We start from the raw sequence: 14,092 nt of genomic DNA, 5'->3' as shown, positions 1-14,092 counted from the left end.
TACTAGTGTACTTTTCTTGGGTGATAACTGCACATTTGTATTAAAATCGCCAAGCAGAATATATTCCTTATCAGCAAATACATTGTGATCTCAGCAATAGATTCAAGTAAATCGTATAAATGATTCTGCTTCGGAGACCAATAGCACACACCAACAAGTATTAGGACGACATTAAGGAAGAAGTATATCTACCCATGCAACCTCAAGACCATCCATTATCAGATTTGAACGAGGGTTAAAATGCACATCATTCCTAGTAAAAACACACACACCGCCAGTGTTTCGGTTTCAGTCTCACTCCCAGCAACTACTGCAGCCCGGGTGTTAGAAGCGTGGACTTTTAATTCCTCTCATTTCGGCAGCAGTGCGTTCATATGGATAAAGTGAAGTCCTCTCCGATTGAATCAGTCAAACACGTCATTTTCTGTGCCCACTGCTGATACATCGACTATCTCATCCTGATTGCACTCATCATGCCTGCTTGTGTCCAGCATCCCAATGTTTTTAAACAGCATACAAACAGCATCCTTTGAAACAGCATCCTTTGAAACAGCATCCTTTGAAACAGCATCCTTTGAAACAGCATACGTTGCAAACAAGCAAAATTCTACTTTGAGACTTTACAGCATCATATGTTTGGATGTGAAAAAATAAATCCTTCTCTCTGTGATTAGTTTATGTTGTTATTATAACGCATTCATTTAGTCTGTTTCTGTCAAAATAGAATTGATGAAGAAATTTGAAATCTAGGCCAGGAACAAATTAATTTGACTCAAACAATACAGACAGTGGGAGTTTTTTGTTGTTGTCAAAATGGATGTCATTATTTTTCACTAAACATCTGTTTTCTCTCTTTGGCTATAAAATAATAATCCTCACAATTTAGACTGGTTTTATTTATGGGTTTGAATAAACGGAGACACTGACATTGTGTTCTGGTTGGAAGTAAACATATCAACTGAATAAAGAGTCTGTGTCGCAAATGGCACCATATTCCCTATTTAGTGCACTCCTTTTGACCAGGATCCGTAGGGCTCTGATCAAAAGTAGTGCACTAGATTATGGTTGCATTCCAGGCTGACTACATTGCAGACCTATACCAGATATCAGAGCGCCTGGACAGATGTTTCAAATATCAGCCAACTACATTCTGTGATATATCAATCTGATGACGTGGCACACAACCGTTGAGTGATGCAATGCAATGTCTGCAATGTTGTCGGCTTGCAACGCAAACATTATATTAGATATTCTGAAAGGAGCTTTTACCATCACCCAATAGGCTGGAGTGTTACTGAGACAACAGCCAATCCCGGTGTCCCTCTTTACAGCTAATCCCCGTGTCCGTCTTTTCTCCACCCAACAGCAATAGCTAGCTACCTTTCTGTTTATATTGTGATGTCCTATCAGGAGTTGATGGAAGTCCCCAAGACTACTAATGCTAAAATCCATAGTTGCCACATCCATTTTTTGGACTTATATATAAATACCTTGTGAGCTTAGTTTAACTTTCATACCTCATCAGAACCCAAAATATAAGATTGTTTTACTCCAATGTTTGTAAACAAAGTAAATGTAAACATATACTGTACATCCTCAAAACATGATTAAAACTCTATTTTGTATATAATGGATGGTCAGTCTTTGCCATCCATAGCTCTGTCTATGAATTTAAGTGGTTACATTTCTCCAGCATTTCTACAGGCCCATCCCACAGCTTTTTACCGAAACAGAGGTGGGGTGTCGTTTTGTTATTGTTTCAATTAAGGATTCTAGCTTTAAAGTAATTTGGTGTGTGTGCGCACGTGTATGGGCCCATTAAAGTCATTAACCTGCCCCTGTGCTGCACCACCGTTACATAATTGGCATCGCACAGTGCTCAGCTCTCTCCGTAATGATGACTGAGCATCCAGAGAGAGATTCATTGATATTCACCTCATAGAAACTTGTTTATTACAGACTTCATTATTCACTGACTTCAGTGGGAGAGATAACAAACACTGTTTTTCTTCTATAGGCTATACGTGTGTATCACTGTGGTGTTTTATTATAGCGAGTGAACACACACGCAAGCAGGTATACGTCCGTAGTAGTAGGAATGAGCTCACCAGACTGTTACATGGGAGATAATGGACAGACACCATTACCTCCCATAGTAATGATTGAAATGGACTGGTACCAAACAAATGGACTGGTACCAAGCATGATACTGTTCCATTCAATATGAGCCCGTCCTCCGATTTAGTGCCACCATCCACCACTGACAGATGTGTTGCTTCTGTGCCGAGACTACAAACTAGGGGATCTTGTGATGTCAGAATATGTGCCCTCAACAGATGTAGGCAGTGTTGGGAAAGATACGAGACATGAAATGCATGAAAATGAAGTACATAATCAAGATGACATCATTGTGATATGCAGTAAAAGGCTTTCATTGACAATCTCTTGTCTACTTAATAGGATGGGTGGTCCTGTATCTGTGTGAGCAACTTTTCTGTGTTTATCTTGTAAATGCAGCAGGTACATGATTCCTTTCAGATGTTTCTCTATACTGTTGAATTTTTCATGAACACGTACAGTGAAACAGTGGTGTAAAGTACTTAAGTAAAAATACTTGAAAGTACTACTTAAGTAGTTTTTGGGGGTATCTGTAATTTACTTTACTATTTATATTTTTGACTTATTTTACTTCACTACATTCGTTAAGAAAATAATGTACTTTTTACTCCATACATTTTTCTGTGAAACCTAAAAGTACTTGTTACATTTTCAATGCTTAACAGGACAGGAAAATAGTCCAATTCATGCACTTAACAACCGAACATCCCGGGTCATCCGTACTGCCTCTAATCTGCCTGAATGACTAAACTCACATGCTTCATTTGTAAATTATATCTGAGTGTTGGAGTGTGCCCCTGGCTTTCCGTAAATTTAAAAAACAAGAAAATGGTGCCATCTGGTTTGCCATCTGCCATCAATTTTCGCCTAAAATGACATACCCAAATCTAACTGTGTCACGCCATGACCTTAGAGATCCCTATTATTCTCTATGTTTGGTTAAGTCAGGGTGTGACTTGGGTGGGAAAGTCTATGTTTTCTATTTCTTTGTTTTTGGCCAAGTGTTGTTCCCAATCAGAGGCAGCTGTCTATCGTTGTCTCTGATTGGGGATCATATACAAGTTGTCATTTTCCTTTTGGGTTTTGTTGGGATCTTGTTTTCTGTTTAGTGTCAGTACCTGACAGAACTGTGCGCTTTCACTTTGGTTATTTTTGTTTGAGTGTTTTTGAAAATAAAATCATGAACACTTTCCAGGCTGCGCTTTGGTCCACTCTTCCTACCACCAACGAGAGCCATTACAGAAGATCCCACCAGAAAGGGACCAAGCAGCGTGGCCAGGATGAATGGACATGGGAGGACATCCTGAATGGAGAAGGACCCTGAACACGGGTCGGAGAGTATCGCCGTTCAAGGGAGCAGATGGAGGCAGCAAGAGAGGAATTGCGCGATACGAGGAATTAGAACAACGGAAGCCCGAGAGGCAACTCCAAAACAATTTTTTTGGGGGGGAGGCATTGGGAGATTGGCGGAGTCAGGGTTTAGACCTGAGCCAACTCCCCATGCTTACTGTGGGGAGCGTGTGACCGGTCAGGCACCGTGTTATGCGGTGATGAGCACTGGCTCCAGTGCGCATTCACAGGCCGGTGTGCTCACCGGCTCCTCGCTTTTGCCATGCTAGAGTGGGCATTCAGCCAGGACGGATTGTGCCGGCTCAGCGCTCCTGGTCACGCCATGACCTTAGAGATCCCTATTATTCTCTGTTTGGTTAGGTCAGGGTGTGACTCTATTTTCTATGTCTTTGTTTTTAGCCGAGGGTGGTTCCCAATCAGAGGCAGCTGTCTATTGTTGTCTCTGATTGGGGATCATATATCAGTTGTCATTTTCCTTTTGGGTTTTGTGGGATCTTGTTTTCTGTTTAGTGTTTTTTGCCTGGCAGAACTGTTCGCTTTCATTTTCACGTTTGTTATTTTGTTTGAGTGTTTTTGAATATTAAAATCATTAACACTTTCCACGCTGCGTCTTGGTCCACTCTACATTCAACAAACGAGAGCTGTTACAAACTGCCTGTAGCTCAGTACCTGAAGCAAGGATGTAGTATTCTTAATACCATTTGAAAGAACACTTTGAAGTTTGTGGAAATGTGAAATAAACGTAGGAGAATATAACACATTAGATCTGGTAAAAGATAATAGAAAGTGCATGTTTTTTTTGTATCTTTGAAATGCAAGAGAAAGACCATACATTGAGATGATTCTAGGTGTAATCTAGATGTGTGTGTGTAAAGTTCCAGACTGATCCAGTGAAGAATTACTTTACTTTGTTTTAATAGCTACTGTAAATTGAAGTTGCAGTTAGATTAACAAGAATTTAAGCCTTGTCTATTTCCCGAAATTGGCTGTTGTCATTCTAGTCACATTATTGCAACAACTATAAGGATACTGATCCTGTAGAGGGTTAATATAAGGAATTTGAAATGATTTATACTTTCACTTTTACTTTGATACTTAAGTATATTTTAGCAATTACATTTATACTTTTTATACTAAGTATATTTTAAACAATGCTAATACTCAAGTAGAATTTTACTGCTTGACTTTTACTTTTATTTAGTAATTTTCTATAACGGTATCTCTATTTTACACAATTATGATAGTTGGGTACTTTTTCCACCACTGAAAGGAATTTGCTGTTGCGCCATGAATGAAAGTCTCAACAGACTCGACACACGACAACTTTGTGAAAATGATGAAAGTCAACTTTTAAACCTTGGAAGTTAACACATCTCTTGTAGGGAAGGTTAATTCATTTACTTGTAATAAACATCACCTGACAGCAGAAACAAACTGGCCATGGGTTGGCCTGTCTAAATAGAGGGGGTTTGCACATAATTATCATTATTTGGCAAATAATGGGGGGCTTTACAGAAAAAAATGGGCCAGTGTGGGGGTCTTTGATGGGGGAAAAAAGGCTGATTTCTGGTCCCAGTCAATCCCTGCCTGACAGACTATCAGACATAGGAGGGTCTGAATCTGTAAAGCTGTCATTTCAATCATATTGCTTTCCATGAAGAAGAAGAATCCAACCATACAAATTCATATGCATACTGAGCATAAACATGAACCATGGAATTAGAGCTCAGGTCAGTGAGGGTCATGGATACTAACAAACATATTCCATATACTGGTTGTGTCCCAAATGACACCCTATTCCATATTTAGTGCCCATAGGGCTCTGGTCAAAAGTACTGCACTAGGGAATGTGCCACTTAGGACGTAGGCACTATGCTGTATGAGGCAACCGCTTTGAATAACCTGCTCCAACCACAAAGTATCCACCCATCATCTCCCCTACCACACGCGCACGAAAAAACAAAACAAAAACATGCTGTGTCATTGGAAATAATGTAAACTTAATGTACAATGTACAATAATGTAAACAGATACACAGCCATGAATGCATTTGCATGGACTGTAAACACGCATATGCATGTTCACACGCAAACAAATGTACACATGTACACACACGTACACACACACAACGCTATTTCCCTGGTACACTATAAAACATTTGCTGTCAAATTTACAGTAACTTACTGGCAGCACTTGGCCAGTAAGTTACTGTAATTCATTCCACAGTAGCAAATATTTTACTGTGATCGAATTTACAGTACAAATTACAATTACAGCATATTATTGTAATTACCCAGTAACATATTACCCAGTGTTCTTTGCAAGTTTTCATTTTCACATTTACATTTGTCATCTAGTGGGCCCTCTTGTAGTTGGCAACTTACAGTTTATAAACCAAGGTATAAAAAAACACAAATCACTGTCATAGCAAGTAAAAAAGATTCGCTAACCATTACTGAAAATGTTGTTCTAGTTAAGGACAAACTGGTCTTCAACAATTATTGTAATTACAGCAAGATATCTTATGATATGTCTGACCATCTCTGGATAGTGCCAATGCATTACTGAGAAATTCATAGTAACTTGATGAAAGTGTCCTGTAAATTGCTATAATGTCAAAGCAATAAAACACAGTACGATATTGTAAAAGTAACTAACAAACTGTGAGAAAGTCATTTTAACAATAATTTACTGTAATGACAAGGGATTGGCGCAAGCAGGTTGGCTGCTAGGCAATTGTACTGTATATTACAGCATATCAATGAATACTTGGTGTTTTATATGACTTGCACTTATGGAGGCCTAAATAAAAGCTTACAAACTGGCCATAATCACACAACAAAACAGATCAAATGGACATAGATGTCTGAAGTCTTGTTTCGTCGAACAACCACCTGATTGATATAATATTGGTTTTGATAGAACGCAAAAAGGCTACTCTGTACACGCGCTATAGCGTGTGGGACGTCATCTATAATAATGTTTCTGATCTACATTCCTTTGACCAGCAGGTGCCACTAGTGTGCAATGTGTTGATCAAAGCCTTGAGTAAGTAAACCATTTATTTGATACAATTGTCTGGAAAGTTTCCCCATCACTACAATACACCATAATTTACAGTATGCTGCATTAAGCATTTAAATACACCGAAACAGCAATGCAATTGTTAAATTGTATTGAAATATTCATCAATTGCTAATAATGAATATGTAATTATGTATTACAGCATACAAACTGAAATGTGGTGTTTTATATCAGTTGCACTTTAGGTCTTAACAAAGGCTTCTAAACTAACTGTGACTACAGATTTTCCTATTTCGCAACAAAGCCTCCTTCACTCATACTGCCAAATATACCCTCAATAAACTGACTATCCTACCAATCCTTGACTTCGGCGATGTCATTTACGAAATAGCCTCCAACACTCTACAAATTGGATGTAGTCTATCACAGTGCGGTCCGTTTTGTAACCAAAGCCCCATATACTACCCACCACTTCGACCTGAATGCTCTCGTTGGCTGGTCATCACTACATATTCGTGGCTCCAGGTCATCTATAAGTCTTTGCTAGGTAAAGGTACGCCTTATCTCTGCTCACTGGTCACCATAGCAACAACCACTCGTAGCACGCGCTCCAGCAGGTTTAATTCACTGGTCATCCAGTGGCCTGCTTTGGCCTCCTTTCCTTCTAGTTCTCTGCTGCCAATGACTGGAACGAATTGCAAAAATCACTGAAGTTGGACACGTATCTCCCTCACTAACTTTAAGCGTCAGCTTGTCAGAGCACCTCACCGATCGTTGCAGCCGTACACAGCCATCTGTAAATAGCCCATCCAACTACCTACCTCAAACCCATATTTGTTTTTGTTTTTCTGCTGTTTTGCACACCAGTATTTCCACTTGCACATCCTCATCTGCACATATATTACTCCAGTGTAAATTTCTAAATTGTAATTACTTTGCCACTATTGGCCTATTTATTGCCTTACCTCATTACTTCATTTCCACATACTGTACAGTATACAGATTTTTCTATTGTGTTATTGACTGTACGTTTGTTTATCCCATGTGTTGTTGTTTTTGTCGCACTGCTTTGCTTTATCTTGGCCAGGTCGCAGTTGTAAATGAAAACTTGTTCTCAACTGGCCTACCTGGTTAAATAAAGGTGAAATAAATCAAATAAAAAGGATAATGGCTAGCCACTCGACCATTAAAGGTTTGAGACTTGCTTGCCACTCTGATCTGTCACCTATGTGAGAGTGCCTTCGGAAAGTATTTAGACCCCTTGACTTTTTAGAAATTTTGTTAGGTTACAGCCTTATTCTAAAATGGATTAAATTGTTGTTTGTCTGCTCATCAATCTACACACAGTACCCCATAATGACAAAGCAAAAACAGAATTCGTTTTTTTGTGCTAATTTATAAAAAATTTAAAACTGAAATATCACATTTACAGAAGTATTCAGACCCTTTACTCAGTATTTTGTTGAAGCACTTTTGGCAGCGATTACAGCCTTGGCGGCAGGGTAGCCTAGTAGGTTAGAGCGTTGGACTAGTAACCGGAAGGTTGCAAGTTCAAACCCCCGAGCTGACAAGGTACAAATCTGTCGTTCTGCCCTTGAACAGGCAGTTAACCCACTGTTCCTAGGCCGTCATTGAAAATAAGAATTTGTTATTAACTGACTTGCCTAGTTAAATAAAGGTAAAATAAAAAAATAAAAAGTATGATGCTACAAGCTTGGCACACCTGTATTCAGGAGTTTCTCCCATTCTTCTCTGCAGATCCTCTCAAGCTCTGACAAGTCTCTCCAGAGATGTTCAATCGGGTTCAAGTCCGGGCTCTGACTGGGCCACTCAAGGACATTCAGAAACTTGTCCCGAAGCCACTCCTGCACTGTCTTGGCTGTGTGCTTAGGGCCGTTGTCCTGTTGGAAGGTGAACCTTCACCCCAGTTTGAGGTCCTGAGCTCTCTGGAGCAGGTTTTCATCAAGGATCTTTCTGTACTTTGCCCTCTTCATCTTTCCCTCGATCCTGACTAGTCTTCCAGTCCCTGCCACTGAAATACATCCCCACAGCATGATGCTGCCACCACCATGCTTCACCATAGGGATGGTGCCAGGTTTCCTCTAGAAGTGACGCTTGTCATTCAAGTCAAAGAGTTCAATCTTGGTTTCATCAGACCAGAGAATCTTGTTTCTAATGGTCTGAGAATTTTTATGTGCCTTTTGGCAAATTGCAAGCGAGCTGTCATGTGCATTTTACTGAGGAGTGGCTTCCGTCTGGCCACAGAGGAATTCTAGAGCTCTTTCAGACTGGTCGTTGGGTTCTTGGTCACCTCCCTGACCAAGGCCCTTTTCCCCCGATTGCTCAGTTTGGCCAGGCGGCCAGCTCTAGAAAAAGTATTGGTGGTTCCAAACTTCTTCCATTTAAGAATGAAGGAGGCCACTGTGTTCTTGAGGACCTTCAATGCTGCAGATATTTTTTGGTACCCTTCCCCACTGTGCCTTTTTACAATCCTGTCTCAGATCTCTACGGACAATTCCTTCGACCTCATGACTTCGTTTAAGCTCTGACATGCACTGTAAACTGTGGGATCTTATGTAGACATGTCCAATCACTTCAATTTACCACATGTGGACTCCAATCAAGTTATAGAAAAATCTCAAGGATGATCAATGGAAACAGGATGCACCTGAGCTCAATTTCGAGTTTTATAGCAAAGGGTCTGAATACTTGTGTAAATAAGGTATTTCTATTGTAATTTTTCAATAAATTTGCAAAAAATCTAAAAACTGTTTTTGCTTTTTGCTTTTGTCATTATAGGGTATTGTTTGTCGATTTCTGAGGATTTTTTTAGTTGTTCATTTTCGAATAAGGCTGCAAGGTAACAAAATGTGGAAAAAGTCAAGGGATCTGAATACTCTCCGAAGGCACTGTAAATGTAATTATCCGGGAGCCACTACCACATATCAGGGAAATTTGTATAGCATTTTCACTAACAGGTGTAACAAATTTAGCCTCTTATAAGACACACCTTGTCACGACTTCCGCCGAAGTCGGCCCCCCTCCTTGCGTTCGGCGTCACCGACTTTCTAGCCATGGCCGCTCCATTTTTCTATTATCCATTTGTTTTGTCTTGTTCCATTCACACCTGGTTTACATTCCCCAATCACACTACATGTATTTATTCCTCTGTTCCCCCTCATGTCTTTGTGTGAAATTATTTGTGTGTTAAGTGTTGTACACACTAGGCTAAGCGTTTGTTATTTTCCATGTATTTTCACTAAGATTATTTGTATTGTTAAACATTTGTGTTGCGTGACTATTGTGCGCGCTATACACTTTGCCTTGTTGGCTGGAGGAGGTTTTTGACTCTGTATATCTCTCCTGCCGTAATAAAGTGTGTACCTCTTCACAATTCTCTGCTCTCCTGCACCTGACTTCACCTCAAGTACGCACACGCCTGACACACCTAAAAATATGTTAATGATTCCAATGCCCAAATATACACCCAATAATGCTTGTTTAGTGTGCCAAAAATGTATTATGACACTGTATTCTGAATTACAGTAATTTACTGGAATCAAATGTCCAGTAAATTACTATAGATTTTCAGGACAAGGTTTGTAGAATTCACAAAATTGAGTGTAGTGTTTTCTGTGGGGGTGCAACATTCTCACTTAGGGGTGCGACAAACGGAGCCTTTTACAAGGCACACCTTAAAAGATGTTAATGAGCCAGAGGCTCTTTCCACATCCACAACATTACCCCACAATGCACCATAATTAATTCTGTAAAACGCATTTAAGGTATTTTACTGTGCATTCTACTGTGTTTTATTGTTGAATGTACAGAATCATCTTTCAGTCTACATATCTACTCACTTGAGGGTGGTCATCTCGGTGAGCGATGGCTGTGTGGCCTTCAGATAGCTCGCCCGGCGTGCCTGCACCTTGGGCGAGGGCTTCGGGCTGCAGTCTGAGTCGCCGCTGTCTTCCTCCGCCATGGCCTTGATGTAGCTGCCACTGCGCATACGCCTGCATGGGATCTCCTCGTCTTTCCCCACGGACAAGAACCCCCTACTCCACTCGTCCTGGGGTACCTGTGGGGCGGAGACCGTGAGAACAGGGCGGTAACTTATGTCAGAGCGATGAAACAACCGACTAGACACTATGACCGCTCTCTGACCCCTGGCTGACCGCTTGCCCAGCCTCAGGTCACCATCCAAACAAGGCTCTATATACACCAAGCTGCTAAAGCCACACCACTAAGTGCTAATGTTCACCTGAATATGGTGCATTAGAACCATACCATCAGGGTGTAGAGACGAGAGGCCCTCCGTTGTGCTGCTCCCTCCAAGTGACGCATATCAAACTGAGGAGTGAATTGTTTGGTCTGAAACTTCTGAATTCTCCAACCCTGTCTGTCTGTGCAGTGGTTGTGTTGAGCTTTTCACACACTAATGAACGTGTAAAAAAAAAAAAAAGAGGCAAGCAAAGAAGCCATCTCCCTCTCTCCGCTGCCACAAGAAAGAGAGAGAGAAAAACAAAGGAGTTTTTGTTCCACCCCAACACTGCGCTGGTCTCCAATATGAGTGGCTTTTAGGGGAGGTGAAACACGGAGGTGAAAGGGAGAGAGGAGACATACAGAGAGATATGCATCCCAAACTGCACCATATTCGCTCTATAGTGCACTACTATCGACCAAGGCCCATAATGCGCTCGTCTCAAAGTAGTGCACTATGGAATAGGGTGCCATTTGGGATGGCCACAAAGAGTCTGAATAATCAAAGGTAGGAGAATCGCTCAACAGGCCGGTAGCTAGGGAGACAACTCGTCCTTGACGTCAGGGGCACAGAAGCAAAAAACTGCGAAGGCAGAGAACATCTAGGGTCTGTTGAGGACTTGAATGACGCCAGTGTTACACCAACGTCTCTCATCATCTGTAACAGAAACTAAAACAGAACCTAAAAGAACACCCTGCCAAATAAAGCCGAGACACATTAGGAGGTGTTTGGCTGGCTGAGAGTCAGTGTGTGTGTGTGTGTGTGTGTGTGTGTGTGTGTGTGTGTGTGTGCGCAGCCTGGTCTCATAGACTAGATGTAACATAGTAAACGTCAATCCGGGACACTCAAATTAGTGTGATATGTAAACGTTTCCTATGGTTACATATGACAGAAGATTACTGAAGGCAAAAAATGAAAGTAGAGTGGTTGGTAGGGGTGGATGGGCCACCGTATAATGCAAATGTCTAGCAACCCAAAGGTTGCGTATTCAAATCTCTTCACGGATAACTTTAGCTAGTTATCTACTTTGCAGCTACTTAGCAGGTTAGCTAACCCTTGCCCTAACATTAACCTAATTCCTAACCATAACCTAAACCCCTATAAGTAGCCTAGCTAATGTTAGCATTAGCCACCTACCTAATGTTAGTCACAGCAAATTGGAATTCTTAACATATCAGACTTGGGCTCCCAAGTGGCACAGGGGTCTTTGGCACTGCATCTCAAGGCAGGAGGCATCCCTGCAGTCCCTGGTTTGAATACAGGCTGCATCACATCCGGCTATGATTGGAGTCCCATATGGCAGTGCACAATTGGCCCAGCGACGGCCAGGTTTGGCTGTGATTGTAAATAAGAATTTGTTCTTAACTGACTTGCCTAGTTAAATAAAAAAAATTTTTTTGTTGTTGCCAATTTGTAACATATCATATGAATTGTAATTCGTAACGTATCATACAAGATGGATGATGGACATCCACAAATTAATACATACCATACGAAACGTAACAAATCCTAATACTTGAGTGCCCCGGATTTATATTTACTATGTTACTATGAGTCCAGATTGGTGCGTGCATACGTGTGTGTGTTTGTGTGAACGGGAACAACAGGAAGTGTGAGTGAATGGCGAGGGGCAGAAAACAAGATTTACATCCCAGCACGGGAATAAAACAACACATCACTCCTCCAAATTGAAAGAAGTTTGGCTTCTTTTTCCCCGGCTAAAAGTATCATGTCCTCCTCTTTTGACAGTGACCCATTTTTTTGTTCTCTGTAAAAGAAAGAGGAACGCAGCTCTTTTCAGGTTGGGACAGGAGGAATGTTTCTACGTGGCTGCAAAGATCTCTCTCTTAGTCCCTCTTACTTTCTCTCTCCCCCAGTCTCTCTCTCACTTTCACTCTCTTTCCCTCTCAGTCCGTCTCTCCTCTCTCCCTTTCAATACAATTTCAATTTAATGGGCTTTATTGGCACGGGAGACATACAGCATGTTTACATTAACATATGTTTACATTTACATTCTTCCTAACTTGCTCTCTCTCGCTCAATCCCCATTCTCCTGCTATCTCTCAGTCCCTCTCTTTCTTTCTCTCCCCCCGGGCTTCGGTTTGCAGTTCACCAAGTCAGATGAGGGGGATGTAACCAAGTTGAATCACTTCCTCTTCCATCTTCACCCAAACAAACAGAGAGAGAACAGTGGAGCCACCAGGTTCGGGGATATGTGGCTTTTCTCCTCTTTTCAATAGTTCTGTTTTTCCCTCTCTCATCTCACGTCAGGAGCCCTTCTAACGCTCCAGCTCTTTCACACTATGCTCGTGTTCCAAATGGCACCTGATTCCCATAAGTATCGAGTCAAGAATAGTGCACTATATAGAGAATAAGGTGAAATTTAAGACACACCATTATGTGAATATGGCAGCTACTGTGTAAGAGAGGCTACAGGTACTGTGTATGCATGGGATAATGCTGATTTCCAAGTAAATATACTGCATGCAGTAACTGTAAGATCAGTTTAAATGCTAATCTACTAGGTATACATAAGTAATGATTCCACAAGTAATCATTATACATGGAAATCTACAAGCACAAACACACTAATTCATTTTTTTGATTAACCTTTATTTAACTAGGCAAGTCAGTTATGAACAAATAATTATTTTACAATGACGGCCTAACCCGGACGGCGCTGGGCCAATTGTGCGCCGCCTTATGGGATTCCCGATCACGACCGGTTGTGATACAGCCCAAGATCGAATCAGGGTCTGTAGTGACTCCTCTAGCACTGCGATGGAGTGCCTGAGACCACTGCGCCACTCGGGAGCCAGAACCAAATCAGCTGTCACAAGACATTACAAACACACAGACACGTAACAATTTAAAGGACCGGAGACAAATGGAATGGGGTCCACAACCAGGGACGATATGGAATAGGATGAATGATGTTAACAAGTGAGGAAGATGACGTCTCACGTTTGACACATGAAGACGTCTCACGTTTGACACAACTGAGGACGTCTCACATTTGACACAAATGTAATAAAATGAACAATGTTTATTGTTCTGAAATAGTTTCTGTAGTTAGGAACAGATAGGATTAGCATTCCTGCAACATTATTCTGATGAAATGCAATTTTGATCTCACTGATTTACTCACTTTATATGTGCATACTGTATTCTCGTCACAGATAATGCATATAAAAAAACCTGAAATATCACATTTACATAAGTATTCAGACCCTTTAATCAGTATTTTGTTGAAGCACCGTTGTCAGCGATTACAGCCTTGAGTCTTCATGGGTATGACACTATAAGCTTGGCACACCTGTATTTGGGCAGTTTCTCCCA

General features: G+C 41.0%; 1 protein-coding gene across 1 annotated transcript in view; it reads right to left on the bottom strand.

Moving 5' to 3' along the window:
* The window catches only part of LOC112215148 (disks large-associated protein 1), a 120,431-nt gene that overhangs the window by 102,800 nt on the left and 3,539 nt on the right, over positions 1–14,092 (bottom strand). The window contains exon 2 of the mRNA XM_042299147.1: positions 10,353–10,570. Coding sequence (XP_042155081.1) covers positions 10,353–10,570 — 218 coding nt within the window. The remainder of the gene's footprint in view (positions 1–10,352; positions 10,571–14,092) is intronic.

This window comes from Oncorhynchus tshawytscha, linkage group LG16 (assembly GCF_018296145.1).
Source record: "Oncorhynchus tshawytscha isolate Ot180627B linkage group LG16, Otsh_v2.0, whole genome shotgun sequence".
Lineage (NCBI taxonomy): Eukaryota > Metazoa > Chordata > Actinopteri > Salmoniformes > Salmonidae > Oncorhynchus > Oncorhynchus tshawytscha.
This window is presented reverse-complemented; position numbering and strand designations above follow the sequence as displayed.